Source organism: Agelaius tricolor, unplaced genomic scaffold, assembly GCF_023055355.1.
Source record: "Agelaius tricolor isolate 1412-34295 unplaced genomic scaffold, bAgeTri1.0.p SCAF_17, whole genome shotgun sequence".
NCBI classification, from domain to species: Eukaryota; Metazoa; Chordata; class Aves; order Passeriformes; family Icteridae; genus Agelaius; species Agelaius tricolor.
The window spans coordinates 15,306,208-15,330,512 of NW_027269277.1; the positions used below are offsets into that span (position 1 = coordinate 15,306,208).

Below are 24,305 nucleotides of genomic sequence, written 5' to 3' on the forward strand. Positions count from 1 at the left end.
GTCCGTCGCGCGCCGCTCGCCGCGTCCGGTGCGCGGCGGTTGTGGAAGGATCCCGGCGGCGGGGCCCGGGCGGGCGCGATGTCGGGGCTGCTGCACACCACGCTCAGCGGGCTCAACAGCGACTCGTACTGCGAGATCAGCCAGTACCGCGACCAGCACTTCCGGGTGCGCCCGGCGCGGCGGGTGGCGGGGCCCGGCCGGGGCGGGGAGGGCTGAGACCGGGACAAGGCCGTGCGAGGAACCGGGCAGCGGGAGGGCACGGGGCGGCGGGAGCGGCACGGCGAGCGCGCTGAGCCCGCGGCCTGCGCCTCTGTGCCCGCAGGGTAGCAGGCAGCTGCAGGAGAAATCGCTGAAGATTTCCTCCACGCTCTATGTCGGCAACCTGTCCTTCTACACCACCGAGGAGCAGATCCAGGAGCTCTTCTCCAAGTGCGGGGATGTCAAGAGGATTGTCATGGGTCTGGACAAGATCAAGAAAACCCCCTGTGGCTTCTGCTTTGTAGAGTATCCTTTCTGGTTCCCTGCTGTCAGTACGGGTGTGCTTGGCACCTGTAGTTCCTCTGCACAGGAAGTGTATCAGTGCTGCTGCTGGACCGGTGATAGCCAGGTGCTTCCTACCAGGCACATCCTGTCCCTCCTTGCACCTTCCTCTCTGCACCCCGACACTGACTGTATAGTGGTGCCGTATGTGACAAGTGCCACCAGAGCTGTAGTTTCTGGAGGTGGAAGAGAACCCCTTTTAATTAATTAATTTCTTTAATGCTTTTAGGGCCAAAATGAGAACTGTTAGTCATCAGCCTGACATCTTCCGTGTCCAGAGCACATGTTTGCTTTCTCATCTCAACTGCACACCTGAAGGAAGTAGCAAGATAAGCCATGGGGGCATTTTCAAGCAGAGGGTACACGCTTATACAGGTTGTGCCAGGAGCTGTCTGTGCAAAGCTCTCCTTTTGTTCTATTTCAGTCAAGTTTTACATAGTACAAAAAGGCTGATTTCTTGCCCTTAGCAAGGCTTTAATGTCTGTGTTCCATTGTCTTGGTCTTGTCTGTGCAGGTACTCACATTAAAGTACAGAATCCTTGCTGAGCTGGTCTTAGCTTGGATTTACATGAGTGCAGTTTTTGATCCCATAGAGAAGAGCAGAAGAGGCTGGGAGGCAGTGAGGGGAGTTCAGCTTCTCAAATACAATACTTCCCTCATTTTTTTCCCTGTGCCCAACAAAAAGCACCCTGAGTTTTCCTTACAGAGTGCCTCAGGTATTACACAAGAGCAGACGCTGAGCACGCCATGAGGTTCATCAACGGCACCCGGCTGGACGACCGCATCATCCGCACGGACTGGGACGCAGGGTTTAAGGAGGGGAGGCAGTATGGGAGAGGAAAGACTGGAGGACAGGTAAAAGCAATGCCAGTTCATCCCTGAATTTGGTCCTGTAAGACTCTGTACTTAGTTGCTGGTTTTGTCTCAGGGAGAACAATGTGCAGACTGTAAAGACCTGATAACCAGGGTCACTCACTCCCAGGCTGTTTTGGTAATTGACACCTGGTGATAAAGGCTGGAAATAGAACTTAAGGCCACTTTTGTTTAGGACTCCAAACTTCCTGCAATGCAAGCAGAATGTTCTCTAATCCAAGCTAGTACCCTTGAAATGATCCAGAATTTGAGTAGAGAGAAGCAGTGTGGCTGCCAGGCCAATCTCATAACACAGCAGTTTCCCCAAGGGCAAAGATGAGGTTTAGATGAGATAAAGTGTTCTGAAGGCCAAGCCTGGCAGTTCAGAAGGGCATACTGAAAAGCTGAACAAAAATATTTTGGAGTCTTTGCTTCTTACCTGAAAAAAATCTCAACAATCAAATATGTCCTTTTTGGTCATTTTCACCACCATTACCACCTTTTTGGTGGATTAGTCGAAGAGATCTCAGACGAGTTGAAGTGTTTCTAATGTGAGCTTCAGTTCCCCACCAACTGAACAAGGAGGGGATGATGATTCTGAGGTCTGGCAGGGGGCTGGCAGTGCTGGCTGTTAACGTGTGTGTTGTTGCTGTGCCCCAGGTGCGAGATGAATACCGGACAGACTACGATGTGGGAAGAGGTGGCTTTGGCAAGATCATCCAGATGCAGAAGGCAAATCACCAGCCTGCAATCTATTAATTGCCTCGTGGCTCCTAGCTCGTAGAGGGCTCTGTCCTTCCAGAGCTAGCCCTGTTCTCACATTTGGGATGGGGTATGGAGTGATCCAAGTTCCAGCAAAAGGTGATTCTCCTTACACTGTGGATATACATGTGTTCATTCTCCCTTCTTCCTGAGCTAGAGAGGATGTTCTGTGCTGATACAGGGCAACAAAGGGGAAAAATGGACAGCTCTGTAGGATTTTGGGCAAGAAGAAATGCAGCATGTCACACACACCTTATGCTATGACATACTCTTCATGTTGCACTTAAGCAGGTGGCTGCCTCCAAGCTGCAACTGCAGCTGTGGTTGCTTTCAAATTGAACTTTTTTAAAAACATTATCACCATTGGAGCCCTCCAGGTGCCTGGGCACCAGTGAGGATGCAGAAGAGATTCAGGTTTCTAATTTACAACCTCACCTGCTCAATAAACAGTATCACTGTTTGAATGAGAGAAGTGGACACGGTCTTACCATCCACTTGGAGGTGCTTGTCTGCACATCTATCCCTTTGGTTGGTCAGGGCCTGCAGAGCATTTCTCTTTGTGATGCCCCCAGTGCTGGCTGCCTGGCTTTTCAGATCCTCACTGTTTGGTGTGATTTTGTTAAAAGTTTCTGTTAATTTTTTTAAATAAACAGTTGTATTTGGTCTGACTGAGAAGAAAGTAATTTCACCCCTAGCAGACCTTGTAGAGCTGTGTTTTGTATTGGTAGCTAGGAAGCTGTTGATAAAACACCAGTGTTTTGGCTGTTCTTGAATGATGTTCCCACAGTGTCAGGGCTGTCTCTAACATTCCCACCTCACCAGCAGGCTGGGGTGGGAGCAAGGTCTTGGGCTATTCAGACCCTATGGCATCTCCTCAGCAGTAATAACTAAGAGAAGGGAGATGGGGGGCATTCCTTACTAAAACATCTGTCCTCTGGAGCAGCTGCTCTGTGTACTGAAGCTGTGCTTCCCAGGAAGTGGCCGGACATCTCCTGCTGGTCAAAAGTAGACAATAAATATTTAGTTTTCCTTTGCTCCCACATGCAGCCTTGCTTTTGCTTTATTAAACTGCCTTTATCTTGGCCCACAAATTCCATTCCCATCTTCCTTTCTCCCTGCCTTCCTCCCAGTGAGGAGGGGAGTGAGAGAGCAGCTTGGTGGGTACCTGGTGTCCAGGCAGGGTCAGCCCACCACAGTTTGGTGCCCAGGGTGGGGCCTGAGGCAATGGCTGTTCTGTGCTAAGTGTGCTTTAGCCATAGTAGTTACTAAGTAGGCAGCTCCTGTTGGGCCACAGTGTTTGCTGGTTGCATTTCTTATCTCTTTACTTTGCTGGGCTTTGGGAACATGTTAGTACAAACCATGGCTCTGTGCTTTGCCCTGGCACTGATGGCCTTGCTCTGCTGGGGGAGCTGCCTTGTGGAGAGGATCCATTTCCCACTCCCACCTGGTGTGGGTGGCTTTATTGTTTCTGCTCAGCCTTATGTGAGATATTTAATGCTACTAATTAACATGGTTGGCATATCATGGGGTCTGTGTAATCTGGTGTCATCCTGGTATAAGACAATTTTTGGGTGAGTCAATACTGAAATGTGCCCTGAGGCAGCTGGTCCGTGGGTGGCAGAGTGTGTGGAAGGATTTGGGCAAATGCCTGGGCTAGTTATCACCTCCCATAGCCTGGGACTACACCTGAACAGGCAAGTAACCCTGGCAAAGTGACGTGCCAACTGACAGAAGGTGCCTAGCCCAGTGAAAACCAGCAGCTTCTGGCACTGTGCTGGGGCTTGGCATGTGCCTGCAAAGCCCAGTTCAGGGCTGTCAGAGGGCTGTGGTTAACTCAGGGACCCCAGCCACCTCTGAGAGTAACCTGATTGAGACTGGGGACAAACTCCATCTGAGGTGATAGGGGCCCAAACAAGAACTGCTGTTGCCCCAGTTGTGGAAAAAACCCAGTGGACATGGAAGTCAATGGGTCTATGTCACCAGTTATTAGGGGAGGAGGGAGAAGAAGGGATCCATCAAGAAGTTGGTCCTTGAGAAAAGAAAATGCAGGAAGGAGTGAGGGAATTCAGACAAGAAGCAGAAACCACCCAGTCTGCCCTCATTAGAACTTTGAGACATGTGGAAAGATTACAGCCCTGTGGAGTCCTTACTGGCTGCTCTGATGCTGGCATAACAGGGCCCAAAGTCAGCAGGAAGGTAGGGAAGCCCAAGAGCTATTCAGCTCTTGGGAACAAAATCAGGGATGTCACCACATGCCTATGGATGTAATCAAGATACCAACTGTGTCTCCATCAGCTAGCAGGGAGGAGACACCAGGTTTCCTGGGCTTTGGGGAAAGTGCATGTTCAGGTTATTGTTAGCTTGTGAGCCCTCTCCATGGAGTAACCTGGACAAATCACAGAATCACAGAGTGGGTTGGGTTGGAAGGGACCTTAAAGACCAGCTAGTTCCAAGCACTTTGCCATGGGTAGGGACACCCCTGAGGGGGAAAGTGACACAAGTGGCTTGGTGGGCACCTGGTATCCAGCCACTCCAACATTGAATCCTGCAGCAATTGCAGTTTGTGTGTCAGAACCACTTTCTCTGTGACACAAACTGGGTAGGGGACACATCTCTTGGTGTTGTAAAGCTGCTGTCACTTGCAAACACAGAGATGGACTCTAGGAGGGTGCACAAGTCTCACCATGGTTCTTTGCACTTCGTCTTGCTGGCTTTTCCTCTCCTGCTGTGCAGTAGCTCAGGGCTGATGTCAAAAACAAGTTGCTTATGCTCTCAATCAGACCAGTCCATATGTTTCATATCAGCAGCTTGAGAAAATTCAGGAGAGTTTTCCCTGTTCTGTCACCTGTCCCACAATTGGAGTAGCCTGTAAAACATAACAAATGCTCAGTGATCACTAAAGAGAGGAGGGAACCAAGAACTCCCTTCCCTGCATTTCTTCCCATTTTAAGATGAGCATGGCCAGCACTCTCTAGCCTGTTCTTCTGTCCAAACAAGATGAGATCTAAACCCTTTTTGATCTGTCCCCAAGAACCTCTCAGGTAGGTTCCTCAGGGCAGGTAATTCCATTGAACAAGTTAAATTCTGTCTGTAAATTTGGTTTGTATTATGTAAACAATAGCAGCTGCTCCCTGCCCAGTAACGTGTCATGATTTTTCATGCATTATCTTGTCCAGGATGATAGAAACTGTTGCACACCTATGTGCAGACCAGGCAGTTAAATTAGTTTAACACTCACATTACCCCAGAGACTTGATAACTGAGCTGGGAGGGGTGTTACATTTAGTTTGTCAAAATGTCTCCTATCTGTTTGTTTTGCAAGTCAGGTGGCTGTGCCTGTACAGCTGTCACAGGTCTTAAAGGAACTGCATGTTTATCCTTCAGCAGGTTTAAAAAATGTCAGGATTGACCAGGCCAAGGTGCAGGCTGCCCTGAAATGCAGTGAAATGGAACAGGACATTGGCATAAAAATGGAAAAATAAGAGCAGTCTTCCATCCAGCCTTGCAAAGCACCATCAGTGTGAGGTCCTGTGTGGAGAATATGAATTAGAGATGGAATAATTGTTTGGATAAACACAGCAGGAAAATGGGAAAGCTTAAGGAGGACAGGAGGATGTAACAGCCTTCAAACTCTATGGTTAGCAAAGAAATCTCTTGTGTATGAGGTTGGAAAACCAGCACACCTATGCAGCCTTTGGTGATCCTGATAGTGGCAGAGAAGGGGTTGTTCATCAGGAAGCGGCCACACTGATGGAAAATTACCCATTTGCACCATAAATGTGCCACTTGCACTGCCCATGCTGCCTCTGCCTCTCCTCCCTGCACCACTCACTCACTCACTCACAGGCTCACTTCCACCTCAGTGAGGTGTGGGTGCCATGGGGGTACAGCTGTCTCATGAGGGAGACTCCTCTGAAGCTCCATGGTGACATCCTGCTGGGTGCAGGCATCATCACAGCATGCTGGCAGCTCCAGCACAGGCTGTGAGAGGAGCCACCCTTTGCCTAAGTGCAGTGAGGACTGGGGGACAAGAGCAGGAACCAGGGCAGCAGCTGCAGCACTGGGAGGAAAGGAGAACAAGGGAAGAGAAGCCATGTGGCAGCAGCTCATCATGCCAGGCCTGCAAAGGCAAAGAGAGGCAGGCACTGAGCCTGTGTGTTTATAGAGAGCTGGCCACCTGGCACAGCTCAGGGCAAGAGGATTACTGGATGCACACGGGCTCCTCACAGCTACTGACTGGGTCATGTGTGCTTAAGCTCACCACAGAGAACAGAAGGGTTGGGCCCTGCCTGGAGCCAGGTGAGAAAGGAGTGATAAGAATCTCCCCCATCACCGACTTTGATTTCCTGGAGCCCTTCTGGACTTCGAGGCAGCACAACCCAGTGCTGCTGCAAGAAATGTCAGGAGCTGATCCCAGTTTGCTGTGTTACACCAGTGACCCCATCTGCCTGCATCAATTCCCTAGATTCCAGGACTCAGGCCCTGCTGCTGGATTCATCCCACTCAGCAGCCACTGCAGCTCTGCCCCACCAGCAGGGAAGGGGATCTGACAGTGCTCAGATTTACAGGGAAGAAGATGGCACATTAACTCCTCACATTGAAGCATTTGGTGTCACAGAGCAGAGCAGACTTGCCACCCTATTTTAATTCCCAAGCGGATCAAAATTTAATCTGCTGCTACATCCCTGCCTGCCAGGGCCTGCTCTGACCAGGGAGCAGTGCAGGGACAGGGGCAGGCTCTGCAGATGCAGCTCTGCCTCCAGAGGCTCAGCAGCACAGCCCCCCATCTCCATCCTGCCCCCAGCCTGTATGGCCACGCTCATGGCCTCTTGGTACCCCCCCGGAGGTGGCAGGCATCCGGTGTCCAGAGAGCTGCTCTGAAGGATCCACCAGGAAAGCCCCATGTCCCCCAAAACCAGCTGGATATGAAGTTGTCCAGATAAGATATGAAGTTATGAATGCCATGGGGTGTGGTGAAGCCAGATGGGGAGGGAGGCTGGCAGTCACCCCAACAGCCCAAGCCAGCAGCACTGCATCCCTGGCATGACCCCAGAGCACACTGTCACCAGCCAGTGGCCACAGGAGCCTCCCCAGCCACCTGCCTGCTCAGCATGGCTTGGGCCAGACACAGTGGGACTCAGCAGCCCTCCTGCTCCCCTTTCAGTCCAGGAGGGAATGGCAACGAGGAAATCACAAATCAAGCCTGGGGAGGAAATGACCCAACTGCCAGGGCAAACCACATGCAGCTGTGTTGGGGGTGGTTCCTTCCTTCTTTCTTTCCCCAGAAGGGTGGGTCATCACAGCCCTCCCAACTGCAAAGCCAGGCTCTGCTTTTTGCTGATTCTCCCAAACCACAAAAGGGCCCCTCCCAGGCTGGTAGCGGAGGGGAAAGGCACCCTCCAGCCCCCAGCCCCTGTCAGGCTTCCCCAGGAACATGCTTTCCTCCCAGGCTCTGTGGGATGGAGCTGGGCTGCTATCAGAGCAGGCTGCTGGGGCAGCAGGTACAGCAGTGACCCCGAGGGTTTGTGCAGACACACACGGAGGCTCTGAGTGTTGTTCTGGCTGTTGCTGTGCTGAGATGGGCAGTAACCCCAGCACGGCCTGGGAAAGGCAGAGGTGCTGCCCAGCAGAGGATGTGGTGCCATCCCTGGCAGCCCTGCTAGCCTGCACAGAGAGGGAGGCAGGGACCCCCAGAGTGGGTGCAGAGCTGGGGCAGCCCCCACAGGCTGATGGCCAAGGACAGGAGCCTGGCCCAGAGCCTGGGGGGGAACAGGGCTGCTGCAGCCATGGCTCAGTGGCACTGACTCCCCAAAGCTTTCCCTGCTGAGCTGCCATGGTGGGAGCTGTCCAGAGCTTCCAGAATCCTGCTCCATGCCCTGAACTCTGCCAGTCCCAGTGGATGCCCAGGCTGGGATGGCAGAGCTCAGTGGGATGGCCTGTAACCAGGCAGGAATGTGCCCATGGGCGCAAACAGACCCACAAACGGACGTGGGCAGGGATGTGCCCATGGGACACAGACACAAACAAAGGCACGGGGGCTGTGCAGTGCCAAGGCAGGGGGTGACAGCTGCAGCTGTATCACAGGCCCATTGCCCTCTAGCCTTGGGTAGCAGCACCCAAAACTGGGTGAATGAGCACAGGGCAGGCTCAGGGCTCAGCAGGGACCCTGTGCTGCCTCTGGCCAGAAGATACCCACGAGGTGGGGTGGTGAAGCCAGCATGGCACACTGAGGCACCAGCCTGACTAGGAGGGCTGGCAGCACCCACAGAGTCACCTGTGCCTGGGGGCTGGAGCCTGAGGCTCTGGCAGGGACAGCAGCCTGGGACACTGGGACAGTGAGTGCCTGTGCTGGGGCCAGAGCAGGAGCCACAGCCCCTTCTGCTGCAGGGACAGCCCTGGGAGAGGGCTCCCAGCTCCAGCACAGGGGCCAAGCAGAGCTGATGGTGCAGGTACCTCAGCACTGACCGTGCAGTGACCTTGCACCACTGCCAATGAACAGCGAGAGATGCCAAAACCAAGCACAGTCCATCTGCCTTAAATTAGGTTTGTTTTGGATACTTATGTCAGATCTGATTTAGACCAGAACAAAATCTGGAAAATCATCTTCTCTCATGGATGCAGCCCAGCTTCTAGTCAGGCTTCCTCTGCAGGCCATTGCTGGCACCTCCAGGAGGGATTATTTCCAAGGCCTTTACTGTATCCACTGCTCTGGAACTTGGTGTCACAATGGCCTGAAAGGCAGGACCATGGCAGGCTGCTCTCCTGCCCCCCCAGGTACCAGCAGCAGTGTCTGGAGCTGGTTTGAAGCACTGCTTCACAGCTCCTGGCTCACAGTGAGCACTGGTGGCTCCAGCTGGCAGGGTTTGGGCAGGGTTTGGGCAGGGTTTGGGCAGGGATGTCACCCAGCACTGTTCTGCGCTGGCACCCAGCCCAGTGGCAGGTAGGGTCCTGCCAAGGAGCCCATGACTCCAGGCCATTAACAGCAAGACTAACAGGAAGAAGCACTTAAAAACATTTAATTTAATAGATTTAAAAATTCACCCTAAAATTATAGAAAGGCAGACGAGGTTGGACACAAGTACAACTACACTGAGGACATCTCACTGACACTTGAGCAAGACATTTACATCAAACAGCATGGTCAGGGCAGTACCAGTTTGCTAGCAGTGAGTTCCAGAGTACTGTGAGTACCAGAACAAGTTGCAGTCAGCCTTCCTGCAGAGCTCCAGCCATGGCTGCCAGGTACACATCTGGCACCTGGAAGGCAGGGAGGAGGTGGTGAACACAGCCACTGGGCAGATGGAATGAATACAGCTGCACCATCACGTGGGGCCTCCCGTGCACAGAGAAAGCAATTTTCATGGCCAGGGGGCTGTGCTGGTGTCACTGCCCCTCTGTGGGACTGGAGGAGGGCAGAGACCAGCCCTGGGCCACCAGCACTCCCACCCAGACTTCCCTGTGAGGGGAAGAGGCAGCAAACGACCCAGCTCTGCAGTCCTGACTCTGTTTTGCCAGTAGGTAGGGTCAGAGACACAGACACCAAATTAAGGAATATATATACCCTACGATTTCCAAACTGTTCTAAGTCCTCAGTTTCCTCTAATTGTACCCCCAGTTAGCTGTCCACAGAGTTCCCAGTCATTGTCCTACACAATACACCCTGTGACTATAATCACTCAAGCTTCACAATATCCAAATAGAGCTTGAGAGCATTTCATGCTTTGGTACCACATGGATTGTCTAGTATCAGTGGAGGTAGTTGGTAAGGTAATTGTTTCATGACCATCCAAACCTTAACACATACAATGCAATTATCACAACAAAAAGCAAAAGGATTAGCATCAATAAAACAACACCAGGGTGAAGCACTCAGTTGAAAATTCTGGTAGCTGTAGGCACCCATCCAAAAAGAATGTCCCACCATCCATATTCTCCATCACATGATGGACAGTAATCAAAGCCTTTTATCCATTCTCCTGGGCTTGTTTCAGCAAGCCTCAGGTCTGTGTGTTGGAACAGAACCTTGACCAGTTCATACCAATGGGAGTAGGCTGCAAGTCATCAATCAGGGTATAGTTAGGTTCCAAAAATTGACAGGATATAACAGGAAGTAAAAAACTAAAAATCTTCATTTAAAAAATAGAAAAAAAATAAATAACTAAAAGCCTAACATTGCAATAAAGTTACAGGTACAAATATTGGAGTGACTAATATATATTCAGTAACATTACTGAAGATTAATATATCTTCAGTAACATTATCTACAAATAGAAAATCGCAAGAGATTCTGTTGTATCACATTGTATACAATCTCACAAAGTGTACCACTGACTTTTTCAGATCCTGGCCAATAATTTGCTGTAGGGTATTTAGTATTACATCCAAAGCAGCCAAAGCTAACAAATTAGTATTGTAAATGTTATTCCAAAATGCATCCTGCACAAAAGAATCCAAACTCAATCTAAAAACTTCTTAGAGTCCCCTGAGTCTAGGGTTATCCCTGATGCTCCCTGGTCATGCAAGCACACCACCCAAGAGAAAAGATGTTCCCCTGTTTTTTCCTAAACTGCTCATATATTTAATTCATGCTGAGTATAATCCTCTATGAGTATCCCTCCTGATCATTAGCATCTAATTCTACCATTTGTCTCCATGCTGGTATCACATCTACACAGTCATCTCGGGAACCAACCTCATCAGAATCCACAGCAGCCCAAATATCTCCATTCCATTTATCAGGATCCCACTGCACACCTGCCTCTGCAATCACTGCATGCATTTTCTTGTGCTTCACTTGCCCCCTCCTTTCCTTATACTGAGCTACTCTAACTGCAGCCTTCTCAGCAAGTCTGGTAAATCCATCTTGTCAGCAAGCAGCTTAATTTGGCATTTTAGCATTACAATTTGATTCTGCAACTCACATCTGTTGGTTCATGTTAGAGCATTTCAACAACTGTTCCTTTTGTTGGTGTTTTGTTTGTTTGATATACTGTTAACAAAATCCTTGCCTTTCCAAATCCACAAGTTCTTTTCCTTTTTCAGTATGTGATTTTTGGATGCATTTCAATACATCCAACAGTTCACCTTCTTTTAACTGACTTCCCCATTGCTCACATGGTCCTCCAACCTTAGCCCACCTGAGGACCAGTGAACTATATGGAAGTTCTCCCCATCTGGGAATTTCATACAGGACTGGTTACTTTAATTTAGATTTTAAAAGCAACAGTTTGTTCTGACCCTGCTGACTACGCTGATTTTGTTTTGCTAGTGAGTAGAGTCAGAGACACAGACACCAACTGAAGGAACAGTGGCATTTACTATGATGGAAAACTGCAAAGAATCACAAAAGGATAAGCTAAGCAAGGCACCTAACCATGAGCAAAGAGTTGCAAAGGGACAAGCTGAGCAATGCTAATCATTGCTAGGAAAGAATGCCTACAGTGATTATGGAAGATCCATCACACACCATCCAAGCCCAAGAGACATCAGCTCTGGGGGGAAGCGTCACAGCCAAGGGCTGGAGAACCACGCCAGGAGCTGGGAACTCCTGCAGTGCCTCCTCCTCTGCAGGCCACGAGGCTCCCCCACTTTGCTGTGACAGTGGCCCGGGGTTTACACTGCTAAACAAACCAGCTGACATCATTTCTAATTTCATTTTCCTGTCAGCTTCCTCCCAGAGCCTGGCCAGGGCTCAAGGAGGATCCAAGGGAGTTGTCTTTGATCCTATACCCCCTAGTTAGGCCAGATGTGGCCTTATGCTGTTTCTAGATACAGAAAGGTGAACATGTTTTGCCAATAAGTAAGTACATGTAACAATACTTTGTTAATGAGTGGAAACATACAACATTCAGTTGGGATGTTCATCCTAGGTCAGCTTTGACTCAGGACCTTTTGTTCAGACCTTAGTACTTCACTCTGGGACTCAGTCTCTGCAGGAGAGCGGATGGATGGACTGTCTGGATCATGATCTTGTCCCAAAGTGGCAAAGAGGTCCATGAAGCACTGGTCCCCAGGCCCTCAGACTGCAGCAGCCCCAGGGCTGAGGTCCAGCCCAGGATGGTGCAGAGGTTTTTCTGCTGTGGCACGGGCTGTTTCCGCATTTTTCTCTTCCACGCTGTTCCAAATCCCATAGGTGAAGTAAATAATGAAACCTGCAGGACAGTTTACATAATGAAATGTGCAACGGTGAGTTGGCAGCACTAACAAACCCCCAGGAGAGACCCATGGGCACTGCACTGCCCAGCACAGGACACCTACCTGCAACCATGCAGACGGCAAACCGTGCCCAGGTGCCCGCACTCAGCTGGACCATCAGCAGGATGTTAATGAAGGTGCTGAGGATTGGCACCAGTGGCAGGAAAGGTACCTGCAAGGGACAAGAAGTGCTGTGTCAGCTGTGCCTTGAGGGACCAGGCTGGGCTCAGGGATGCTACTGGCCAATGGAAGGACCCCCTCCCTGCCACAGCCCAGAGCACCCAGGCACCTCCACACTGAGGCCTGCTCCTCAGAGACACTTTTTAGGGCTTTCCTGGTGACTGCCTGGCAGCAAGCCCTGGCAGAACCTGCAATGCCCAGATCCTGATGGAGTCCAGGGGTGCAGACACCAAGATGCAGGGGGCTGCACTCACTTTGAAGTTTAATCGTGCATTGCTCTGCGGCTGCCTCCAAATGATGATGGTGAAAATGAGCAGGGCCACGAGGAGCAGCACCAGAAGCACAACAGAGCCCACATTGGCATCCTCCAGTGCATCCACACTGAGGGTCAGGACCACGCAGATGACTGTGATCAGTGCAGCTGCAAGAGAGGGGGTTGTCAGGGGACTGTATGGCACATGGCCTCCCTGGGGCCCTGAGCCTCACCCACAGCTCTGCTGAGGCACCCACTTCTCTTGGTCAGGTCCAGCACGCACTGCCTCTAACACCCACCCCAACGCCTTAGGAAAGTGCTTTGCTGGAGGCACTTCCCAGACCAGCAAGCTGCAGGGAGCCTGTGCTTGGCTGGGCTTGGGCCCAGCTCTGACGCTCACCCAGACCTGGCTGAGCCACCCCACTCTGGCTGTACAATGGAGCCATTGATAGATCAAACCCTGCTGGCTGAGCCCAAGAACTCTCAAGGGGCTGGGAACTGCCCTTGCTGGTGGCCAGCGTGGGTCAGGCTCATCACAGAGATCTCCCATGACCACCTGCACATCCCTGGCTTAGCACCCATGTCCTCCAACAATGCCTGTGCACCCCAAACCACAGCTGTACCCTGCACTTGGCACCTTGCTTAGGGCTCAGCACCTTCTGGCACTGCCAACAGCGACTGGCAACCTGGCCCCTCTCCTCTGCCTGGCATGCTCTCCATCCCTTCCCAGCTCTACAGAGACACGCCAAAACACTCCAGCCCCTGGCAGGAGGGGACACCAGCCACCAGTTCCCACTGACTCACCAATGACCGCGACACAGACATAGACAATGCGCCCCGAGAGCACAGTGGGGGTGTCCCCAGGCGGGTTGAAGAGCGTCGCCAGGGACAAGGTCTCTTTGTGCTGGGCACTGGCAGCACTGATGGCTGGGTTCATGATCACTCTCTCCTCCTCGTTCCCATTCAGCTCCAGCATTTCCACGGCCTTCGGGGAGTTCGGCTGCCTGGGCTGGTACCTGAGCAGGTAAGACAAGCTTGCAGCAGAGCCCAAGAACTTCCTAGCCCAAGGGAACAGTGGGCAGCACCTTCACATCCCTGCTGCTCCGGCAGTGGCCCCGCGACAGCCACTCCAAGGATATGCCCAGAGTCACACACAGGCTCTGGTCAGCAGCCTCCATCTTGGGGGCTTGACACTTCCCCAGGATGCATCATGCCCCTGGAAAACAGCTGTGGCTACAAGCCCCCAGGATGGTGTGAGGAACATCCACCCTGGGCACCGCCAAACACGAGGAGTCACGCACCGGAGGATGAGCACGCACACCGCCACCAGGGAGTAGGCCAGCAGCGTGCCGATCGACATGAGGTCCACCAGGTCCTTCAGGTCAAGCAGGAGGGCAAACACCGCTGCAATGAGGACAAGCAGCATGAGCACAGCTCCAGACCACTGTCACAGACATTTTCTGAAAAATCCTTTCGCTAGGATTTTTCTCCTAAGAAGCTGAGAGGCCTCAGAAGCGAAATGTAAACAATAACTATCTGATGGATGTGGAATGTGGTCTGGAGATGGTTTACCAAAAGGTGCATCTTTGATTGGTCTCATGTGAATTGTTTTTACATGATGACCAATGACAGCCAGCTGTGTCGAGGCTGTGAGCAGTCACACAATTTTATTATTCATTCCTTTCCTTGCTAGCCTTCTGATGTCTCTTTTCTCTCTATTCTTTTAGTATAGTTTTAGGATATAATTTTCTTTTAATATAATATATATCATAAAATAATAAATCAGCCTTTGGAAACAGGGAGTCAAGATTCTCATCTCTTCCCTCATCCTGGGGACCCGCAAACACCGCCACAGACCACTGCAGGGCTGGGTGTGAGGACGTGGCCAGGAGCCTTACCTGCGAAGAACCCCGAGACAAAGGTGGCCATCAGAGGGGTCTTTCTGCCACTGTGGATCTGGGAGAGGAACTTGAAGAGCAGCCCATCCTCTGCCATGGCATGGATCACTCGGGGCATGGGAAACATGGAGCCCAGCAAGCTGTTGTGGAGAGAGATTAGGCAAGCTGCCCACATCTACCACCCAAAACGGGAAGGGACCAGCTCTGTGCCAAGAGCAGGACAGCAACTGGACAGAGCAAATCCCCAGCCCAGCCAGGTTAATGCTGTCGGTCCCTGTGCTGTGCCCCAAGCAGTGCCAGGAATATGGCAGTCCTACCTGGTGGAGAGGGCACAGAGCGAGCCAACAGCAACGGCGTAGCGGGCAGGCTCCCAACCAACCTCCTTGAAAGCCTCAGGCAGAGGACTGCTCTTGTTCAGGAGGAAGTAGGGCACCATGAGAGTCAGGGATGCAGACACCCCGAAATAAGCCACAAAGCAGATGAGGAGGGACACAATGATGCCAATGGGAATCGAGCGCTGTGGGTTCCTGGCTTCTTCCCCTGTGCAGACACAAGAGGCCACATGTGCCCCACTCCACTGCACAGCATGGGACCAGTACCCCCAGGGGATGAGCCAGAGTAGGGACTTTCCATGGCAGCACAGGACAGGGGAGCAGCAAGCAGGGGCTGTCAGAAAGGAGGGGTCCCTGGCCATGCTGCTGCTGCACTGGCAGAAGGAATGGAGCTGCCTGGCAGCCTGGGCTTGCACAGCCAGCCCTTGGCCATGCCAGCCCTTCCCCCCTACCATCAGCTCCCACTCCCTACAGAGCCTGTTGAATAGAGATCCTCCTTGAACGTGTGCTCGGCTTTGCAAAGGTGTGCTGCACCAGGCTCCCAGCAAGGGGCTCGGCAGCAGGAAAGGAGGAGACTGCTGGGCAGCCCCTGGAGGCAGGGTGGCACAGGCAAGGTCAGGCAGAACAGCCTGTACCAGCCACCCACTAAGTAGATTTCTGGGGTAATGAGAGGAAATTAAGAGAGCTGCCTGTGCTCCAGGAAGCAGCAGTTTTGCATGAACCCAGTCATTTGGAAAAAGGCTGCCTGAGGCTGGGAATAACTAGGAGACACCAGCAATTCCCAGCACTGTGGCAGGCTCGGCTCAGCAGTCAAAAGGCTCCCTGCTGCTCTGGGAGCTGGCTGTGCAGGCAGGGTGCAGCCCTGCTCCCACCATGTGGTGTAATGAGCCACTTTTCCTGGGGCAGGGCAGGCTCTGAGCCCTTTTGTCTGGCCCAGCTGAAGACACACACTCCACAGGGAAACCTCCCAGGAGCAGTGAGACCAGCTGTTTTCCCACACCATGTGGGAGCATCCTCCCCATCAGCTCCCAACCAGCTGCTAGCTGTGCAGGGGAAATGCCCACGCCACCCTCACCCAAGGCAGTACCTGTGGTGGCAATGCAGTCGAAGCCCACAAAGGCATAGAAACAGGTGGCAGCACCGGTCAGCATCCCTTCCAGTCCAAAGGGGAAAAACCCACCAGAGCCAAAAGCTTTTTTCCTGGAAGAAATGCAAGAGAGCAGCTGCCGTGAGGTGCAAGGACAGCAGGGCCTGTGCCTGTCCTATGGCAGATCCCAGTTGCTTACATGTCATCCGGTGTGTCTAGCAGTGACAAATTGACATGGCTCTCTGAAAGCTGCCAGTTCTTGATGTTTCCCTTGATGAAGCCAGCAATGATGACAAAGCTCAGCACCAACAGGTTCACCGCCGTGAAGATTTTGTTCACCAGGGCAGATTCACTGACACCAAAAGACAGCAGTACTGTGGGGACAGAAGAGGTGAGTGAGGACCCAGCAGGCTCCTGTGCCATCACCCATGGTACCATGGAGCCACTCTCCTGCATACCCACCAGTAAGCAGCAAAATCAGGATCAAAGCAAAGAAGTCTGGATGCTCGGCCAGCACTCCTGGCACATGCATTGGGATGTTGGTGGTGAAGAAGGTGGAGATGTGGTTGCCGATGATGTTGTCAAATGTTGCACTCCAGGCTCGAGCCACACTGGCCGTACCTGGTTGATGGCAAACCTGTGCATTAGTCTGAGCCCATGGCAGACTGGCACCAGCCACCCACCTCCCTGCTGATCCCACCCCACACGCTGCCCCCAGAAGCCTCCCGTGGTGCCAGCAGGGCGCTGGAAGGAGCCCCACGCAGCCTGCCTGGCCTCGTACCTATCACATAGGAGAGAATGAGGTTCCACCCGGCTATAAAAGCCCAGATCTCGCCGACGGTAACGTAGCTGTAGAGGTACGCAGAGCCAGCCTTGGGGACACGGGCCCCAAACTCTGCATAGCAGAGTCCAGCCAGTACCGATGAGAAAGCAGCCACCAGGAAGGAGAGGACGATGGAGGGACCAGCCATCTCCTTGGCCACCTCCCCGGCCAGCACATACACACCAGCCCCTAGGGTGCTGCCCACCCCCAGGGATACGAGGTCCACTGTGGAGAGGCAGCGAGCAAAATGTGTGTCATCAGAGCTCAGGTCCACCATGCGCCGGCGGATCAGCTTCTTCCCAAAAACGGTCATTTTTTCCCTCAGCATCTTGTCTTCTCCTCAGTGAAGCTCAGCTGGTGAAAAGCCCTGCAAGAAAAGGGAAATGTGAAGCTCAGTGTCCTTCAGGCAGCAGGACTGGTACTGCAAGGGGCAGGGAAGGCAATGATGCCCACGGGAGCCCAGCTCCCAACTCACTCATTGGCACCACACCCCTGCTACACTGGTTGGCCAGAGACAGTGGTGGGGCACCCTCCAAGGCACTGTGGGGCTGCACACACCCTGCCTGCACAGCCCTTCCCCACAACAGTGAGTCAGGGATGAACCCAGTCAGTCCATGCTGGGAAATGCTCATTGCTTAAGCCCTGTGTGGTCTCAACCATAGAACTCATAGGCGTGTCCCAAAGCTTGCCCACCGCTTCCCAGGCTTGTCAGTCTGGAGATCCTTCAGACCAAACTTGACTGCCGGTACATTTCTCCAGGCTGGAATGTGGGCAGCAATGATGCGGAGACAATTCCTCCATAATTCCTTGCCTGCTAACAGTGCTTGCTAAGCAGTCTGCAAGCTCTACAGGCTGTAATCACCCCGAATGTGTGACATCCCCACTCCCCTTGCTCACAGCAGCCACCTATCCCCAAAAAGCTCAGAAGATGAGCAACCTGTGAAGCAGGCATCCAGCACAGAGGAGCTGCAAGGAAAGTGGTTCCCAATGCCCATGGCCACAGCTGGCACTCCTGCCTGCACCGAACCACCCAGCCACCAGTGGCTTCTCCCTTCATCGGCAAAGTGAGAACACTCCATCCACGTGCCCAGGACCGCATGCCACACTACTGTATCAGCCTAAGCACACAAGGATAACTTTGTGACCATTTCCATAGAGGATTATCAGGATCACAGCAGCAGCCACCAACTCGGCTGTTTCCCCATAACCAGCAAACCATCCTGCTTCTTGATAAACCTCCTCCCGAGCTGGCACGTGTCACATTCAGCCTTTACCCCAAGTGCAACAAGTCCCCCAGCACCAGCACCCTCCTCAAACACTACCTGGACAACTCCAGCTGCCTTCCCCAGCGCTGCTCAATTGTTCCAAGTACCTCCAGCACCCGAACTCGAGATCCGCATGGGTCAGGCGGCAGCAGGAGCCTCCCGCTGCATCCCGGTGCCTACCGCAGCCCGGGAGCGACTATCGCATCCCGCCGCGACTTGGCGCAGGTGTGGGGAGCTGTTAGCTCGGGACCACCGCCCCAGCCCCCGCGGGGGCATCTGCGTCCCCAGGAGCGCCCGTCAGGCTCTGTCCTGCCGCGGAACCCGGGTACAGCAGAATTCGAGCGCGGCAGGAGCGGAAGGAGGGGCCGGCCGCGTGTGGGCTGACGGCAGCTGATGCAAGATCGGCACCGGTTGCGCCAAGCCGCTCCCGGTCCGGCGGCAGCGCCCGCCACACTCACCTGCGGCGCCACGCTCACCTTCGGCTCGGCTCGGCTCGGCTCGGCTCGCCCCCGTGGGCCCCCCTTAGGTGAACTCAGTTCCGTTTCGCGCCGCGCTCGAGAGCAGAGGGTGACGAGTTCCGCCGTGATAGTGGTATAAAAGAGGAGGGCGGGAGCCAGGGCAGAGCCGACCTTCCTTCTAGCCCCACCCGCCTCCCGCTTCCCGCGCTCGTTTTCGAAAATAGAAATTCCCGTGACAAATGGCACCGGGGCGAGGCACGGCTCGGCCGGCGGGAATGCGGCTGCTGCGGGCAAGAGACCAGGGCAAGGCACCTTGCTCCCTCGGGAAACGCCACGGAGGGAGCAGCTGAGGGTGCCCCGAGCCCAGCTATGCTATCAGAACGGAGCCTGGCCCGGCCAGATCGCAGGGAGCCGAGGCGGCGAGGCCAGCGCGCTGCGGGGGCTGCGAGCGGAGCTCCGCCCGCGCCTTGTGCGGGGACTCTCCCCGTTCTGGGAGCAACAGGCACTAAGGGATGGGAAACCCGGTCCTGGGAGAACTGTTCGGCAGCCAGGAGAGAGGCAGGGGCCAGCACCATGCTGTCTCGCTGGGCCTCCCCGTCACCGGGCAGCGCCTGATGCAATCCAGGGCTGGCGTGTCGTGAGCGCCCGTTCAAAGCGGCAGCTCAGGGAGATAAGCCAGCCCCTCGCCGGCATCATCGGCAATGCCCTGCTCCGGCATTGCCGCTAGCGAGGCAAAAAGCTTGTCAGTCTCTTGCAGAGCGGAGGGGAGCAGGGCAGGGCAGGCGGGAGCGCTAGACAGTGCCTCCCCCGCATCCTCCGGGCGGGGGAAACGCCTGGAGTACGCGGTGATGGAAACACCAGCTCATGCTTCTAACTGGAAGTGACACAGTTGTGAAGTGCTCTGCCCCCGCTTCTCAGAATCGCGGAACTGCAGTTCAGCACCCCGACCCCATGACGAAATAAGGTCATTACTAAGAGACTTCCCACTCATTCCAGGACTGACAGCTGTAGGCAATGACCTGGACAGCACCATCGCCAAGAATGGTGCTGGTCCTCAGCCAGGACAGGCAGCACCACGGGCACATCAGGACTCCAAGCAGGAGTCTCCCTGTCCTAGACGAGCAGGCACTGCGTACCCAGAATAGCAAGGGGGCAGATTACATTTCCCTATTTCCAGAAACCTTCTTGCAACATCAGGCTTTGGGAGGCAGTTTCCAGAAAGGAGCATCATCAGGACACCGGAGTATGTCTCCAGTTCCCAAACCTCAAGTGCAGCTCCACATATGTCTTCCCAGTGTCCCATCTTCACCTCCCAGTCTTACTGCTCCCCACTCCCATCATCCAGGGCCCTGATCCAGCAGCACAGGCCAAGGGCTGGGAGCAGGCAGAGGCACGGAACAAGCCAAGTGCATGTCTCAACAGGAGCAGCAGGAAGGCAAATAGTGGCAAAGCACACATAGCCAGCATCAAAGGAGGTAGGAGATGGCTCCAGCCTATAAAGCGAGCCAGAAGCCCTGCAGAAACAGATCCACATCAGTCCTCAGATGCCCCCACCACCTTCCACAAATGAAACATTAGAGTATTTTAGATTGGAAGGGACCCATAAGGACCATTGAGTCCAGATTCACCCGCGAGTTCCTCTCTGTTTACAAATAGCAGGGCACTTTTTTGAGTCAACTCCCTTAACTTCCTGGTGCAGGTACTATCTTCACCACGCGTGTAGATGGAACACACAGCATGTTAGGGCTCTCTGCTGCAGATTGTGCCAGCACTGGAGCTGCCCCAGCAACCAAGTGCCAAGCAGGGGTGGGAGAGAGCCAACACAGCTTTCCTGTGCAGCCACCCCTGCACACAGTCCAGGGCAGTGCCCCGGGAAGGGGTGTGGGCTACCTGTGAATGTGCATTCCAAGGCAGCCAGGAACACCAGCCAGAAATAACAGGAGCAGGAACAGGCCAGCCTTCCCAGCCCAACCTCAGGGCACTGCCAGCACCAGAGTCTCCAGTGCCTCACCCAGACACAAGGCAGTGCAGAAGGCGCCTGCATCAACCGAGCACAGAGAGAAGGCAGCAGAGCAGGGCCAGCAAGCAGGAACAGTGAGGGACTGGACTGAGTCCCAAGTGCTGCTTCCCACCACATGCCCCTAGTCACTGACAATAAAGCAGTAATAAATAGCCAAAGCCTGCAGAAGTCTAATGTGCCATCAGCCAGCATTGGCTTTTCCCACATCCAATGTGAAGGTGGTCTAAAGAAGAAACCTGCCCATACAGCTGCCTACCACCACCACACATCCAAGCATCCCACCTGGAAGCATCAGTTTTGTCCAGAAATGCTTCCCCAGAGCCACACTGTACCTCCATCCACCAGCACCCAGCTCCTTCTTGTAACAGACCTTAAATCTCTGGCTAAGCAAAACCAGCCATAACCAAGCACAGACCTGCCCTGTTCGCCCAGGGCACTGCCTCTACCCAAGCAGACAGCAAGCACCACTGCAAAAGACACCTTTATTTTACATACAAGGAGTTAAAAAATTAATTAATTCAAGAGCTCCACATATATCACTGGCCCAGGGGCTCGCACAGCTGGACAATGGCTGTTGTCTGTCCCCATGTCCCAGCTGTCAGTCTCTCCCCAGGTCACCACTGTCAAGCACTGCTGCATCTTTCTGACAGATTCCTGGGAAGCAACATCAAAGCAGTAATGCTTCTGGCACTCAGCACCTGACCCCTGGGAAAGGCCATGAGCTGTATCCCTCCCACCTCACAGCCCTCAAGGGACCACTGGAGCATCCCTGCAGCCTGCCCAGAGGAGAGAGCTCACCACAGTGAGGGAACATACCTGCTGCTCTGAGCTGAGCCTGCAAGGAGGAGATTGTCTGCTGATAGGCTTCACACTGGGCAGTCTTGTCAGCTGCAGACAGGAGGCAAGAAGGTGTGTGCTCAGCCTATCCTAAATACCTCACACCCAGACTCTCTAGGGCAGCACAGAGATCCTGCTCTACCCCCTAAACATGAATCCAGCCCCACTCCCACAGAGCTGCAGGCCCTGGGCTCCAGGTACAAGCACAGGGGATGTCACCTGCACTACAGGTGTCCTGCAATCCTCAGAACAGCCAGCTCCACATACCGAGCTCGCCCTTCACTTGTTCCAGCTCTTTCTTCACACGCTCCAGTTCCTGGGACAGCTGATCACCTGCAGACTGGCAAGAGCAGGGTGCAAGTGTGATGCAGGGAGTTGCAGCCCCCCACAACACAGCCACAGCACAGCCCATCCTCTGGAGGAGCACTGCAGCCCATCCAACGCTCCAAGCTCAGCCCCCTGAGGCACATCCATCACAGGAGCAGTGCCTGGCAAAGGAGCTGCTGTAGGGAGCATCTGCCAGCACCCATGGGAAACAAGAATGCCTTTGGCTGGCTGCAGCCACAGAGTGAAGAGCCCTAAAACTGCTGGAAAATGCACAAACTTATTTTGCAGGTAGGAGATTCCCAACTTAGAGATTCATCTTGCAGGCTCTGCACAGCCCATCCTGGGGCCATGTCCTACATGTCAAGACATATAAAAGTGACAACACAAGCCACATGAAGTTTGCGTGTTTCCAAAGGCCCTTAGAAAATCTAGCTGGACAGAAGCCTGCAGTCCCCTGAGCACAGAGAGCTGGTAAAGCCAGGCAAAAAATGTCCATGGACTTGTGTAAACCCCAGAGAAAGGCTGAAACAGCTCAAGTGCCAGCCAGAAATTGGCAGGTCCAGGCCTCATCATCTCCTATCTCTGGCATAGCTGGCCCAAGCCAGAGACTGAACAGTGCTCCATGGTGACAGGACACAGCTGGCTCTTACCTGCTCAGCAGGGACTGCATCTTCACACCCTGAAGTCAGGCCAGGGGCCAACTCACTGGACAGAGAGGACTCCACACACTCCCATGTCTGGTCATTTCTACCTGTGAAGAGAGATGTCAGCACTAGAAACCTGCCATCCTCAGCCCCTCTTCAACCTGGCCACAGAGCTGCTCCAGATCAGGGAAAGACAGAACCTGTCCAAGAGAGCCAGAAGTGTCCCAGCACCTCCAGCCCAACAGCTGCTGCTGGGAGAAAGTGCTCCTGCATGGCCTGGCTCCCAGAGGCTCTGGGCTCCTGCTGGGAGTCTGCTCTCACAGTGAGGGCAGGCAGCTGCCTGGGCAGGGTGGGACAGGGCTGTCGCAGCAGAGCGGGGAGAGCCTCCTCGCCTCCCTTCCCTCTGCAGGGCTCAGCACTGCGGCTGCCCAGCTGCAGTTCCTGGGCAGGCAGCACCCCCTGCCTGCAGCTCAGTCTGGAGCACCCTCAGCCAGGGCCACACCTGGTCACAGGGCCTATCTGGGGAGCAGCACTGCCCAACAAGCAGCTGCCCATGTTTCTCCACACTCCCCCCAACACAAGGCAAGAATCTACACCTCCATACTGCTCACCTGCCCCCAAGACGATACTTGAGGCAACCAGCCTTTCTTTGCTCCCATCATTTTCCTGCAGCTCTCGGGTCCTATTGCACACCAGCTCCTCTGTAGTTGATTCTGAAGTGAGACCCAAGAAAGGAAAATAAAGAGCATCAACCCCTGCTAAGAGACTGACCACGGCCACTCCCTCTCCTATGAATGAGCCTCAAGCACCAGATTTGTTTGGATTCTTTGCTGGATGCCTCTCCAGCAAAAGAGGGAAAGTACTTCACCCAGCCTTGCTTGCTCTGCACTTTACCTCCCCTCCTGTGAGGCCAAGCACATGCAGTCCCCCCCCAGTCCATTCCCCAGGATGAGCTTTGACCCTGCAGCCAAGACCTGGATGTTCTTCCCATGGCAGCAGTGCCCCTCTCCCATGACTCTGCAGCCTCTGAGGCTTCTGCCAAGACTCACCATTATTGAGGCAAAAACGCTTGGACGAAATCACTTTTTCCGGAGGCCTCAGTGAGGAGCGGGAAGCCACAGTAGGAATTCCTGTAGAAAGCTTTGAAGAGGGCTGTTTAGAACTCCCAACCTTGGCAGCAGCTGTAGTGAACATTAAACACAGAAGCCGCTATTCCCAAGCAGCTCCATTTCACCTTCTTCAGGCAGGCCAGGGCTCAGCCAGGCTGCCTGCCCTAGGAGCACAGGCACCAGTACGCCGTGACCCCACAACACCATGGGGTGAAGGCTTCAAACTCAACAGGCTGCCAGCCCACACTGGTGGCAGTTAACACACACCACGCACCTCGGGGTACAAGACTATTTCCTAGGCTCCTACCTGTGCCGTGCCCATGGACTCCCCACTCCCCATGCTCTGTCCCCTTTTTGGGCTGCAGCCCAAGCCCTTCCCCTTCTCCCTTCTAGGTGCAGCACCATAACCTACGTGCTTCCCTGCTTCGCGCGAGGCAACTGGCAGGTGCAGAATTACTTTTCACCCCTCTGGCCCGGGGGACGAGTTTGGGAAGGCTGGAAGGCTGTGCCTGCTGCGAAGCCCCGCCGGCACGTTGAAGCCTGGACCTGGCAGGCGACGTCAGCTTCAGCCTGGTCCCTGGGGGAGAGAGGGGTTCTGCAGGGCCGGCCGGGCGGTGCCGTGCCGGGGCTACCCGCCGTGACCCCGCTTACCTGGGGGCCGCAGGAGCCGCGTTTCCCAGGCGCCGCGCCCTGTGCCGGCCGCGGGGAGCTGCAGCCCCAGCGA

The 24,305-nt window shown here is 54.0% G+C and overlaps 2 protein-coding genes across 5 annotated transcripts; one reads left to right on the forward strand and one right to left on the reverse strand.

The window, feature by feature from the left end:
- The first annotated feature begins 2 nt into the window (after positions 1-2).
- Positions 3-2,822, forward strand: LOC139597343 (nuclear cap-binding protein subunit 2). The gene is made up of 4 exons (XM_071442601.1): positions 3-165; positions 323-504; positions 1,257-1,395; positions 2,053-2,822. Exons 1-4 carry the CDS (start codon positions 79-81, stop codon positions 2,149-2,151), a joined length of 507 nt encoding a protein of 168 aa, XP_071298702.1. The 5' UTR covers positions 3-78; the 3' UTR covers positions 2,152-2,822.
- Positions 2,823-3,437: 615 nt separating this feature from the next.
- SLC7A3 (solute carrier family 7 member 3) lies at positions 3,438-19,033 on the reverse strand. Of its 4 annotated transcripts, XR_011681583.1 has the most exons (13): positions 18,244-18,632; positions 16,880-17,288; positions 16,561-16,719; positions 16,298-16,472; positions 16,099-16,211; positions 14,997-15,219; positions 14,680-14,819; positions 14,083-14,185; positions 13,586-13,797; positions 12,783-12,949; positions 12,412-12,520; positions 12,056-12,305; positions 3,438-5,020 (listed from the first exon to the last, which is right to left on the reverse strand). XR_011681583.1 is itself a non-coding variant. In XM_071442592.1 (12 exons), exons 2-12 carry the CDS (start codon positions 17,247-17,249, stop codon positions 12,172-12,174), a joined length of 1,905 nt encoding a protein of 634 aa, XP_071298693.1. In that variant the 5' UTR covers positions 17,250-17,288; positions 18,663-19,033; the 3' UTR covers positions 9,154-12,171. The 4 variants fall into 4 exon arrangements, 3 of the variants coding, with proteins under 3 accessions (XP_071298693.1, XP_071298692.1, XP_071298690.1); XM_071442592.1 differs by lacking the exons at positions 3,438-5,020; positions 18,244-18,632 and adding an exon at positions 18,663-19,033 and having other exon boundaries at positions 9,154-12,305; XM_071442591.1 differs by lacking the exons at positions 3,438-5,020; positions 18,244-18,632 and adding an exon at positions 18,645-19,033 and having other exon boundaries at positions 9,154-12,305.
- Positions 19,034-24,305: the final 5,272 nt, after the last annotated feature.

Bases quoted from the DNA above. Each gene is read 5' to 3' on its own strand.
- LOC139597343 (XM_071442601.1), top strand. From the start codon at position 79: ATGTCGGGGCTGCTGCACACCACGCTCAGCGGGCTCAACAGCGACTCG. The intron at 505-1,256 runs GTATCCTTTCTG...AGAGTGCCTCAG, and splicing joins TGTGGCTTCTGCTTTGTAGA to GTATTACACAAGAGCAGACG. The intron at 1,396-2,052 runs GTAAAAGCAATG...GCTGTGCCCCAG, and splicing joins GAGGAAAGACTGGAGGACAG to GTGCGAGATGAATACCGGAC.
- SLC7A3 (XM_071442592.1), bottom strand. From the start codon at position 17,249: ATGCTGAGGGAAAAAATGACCGTTTTTGGGAAGAAGCTGATCCGCCGG. The intron at 16,720-16,879 runs GTACGAGGCCAG...GCCATCAACCAG, and splicing joins CATTCTCTCCTATGTGATAG to GTACGGCCAGTGTGGCTCGA. The intron at 14,820-14,996 runs GTAGGACTGCCA...TCTCCACAACAG, and splicing joins CTCTGTGCCCTCTCCACCAG to CTTGCTGGGCTCCATGTTTC.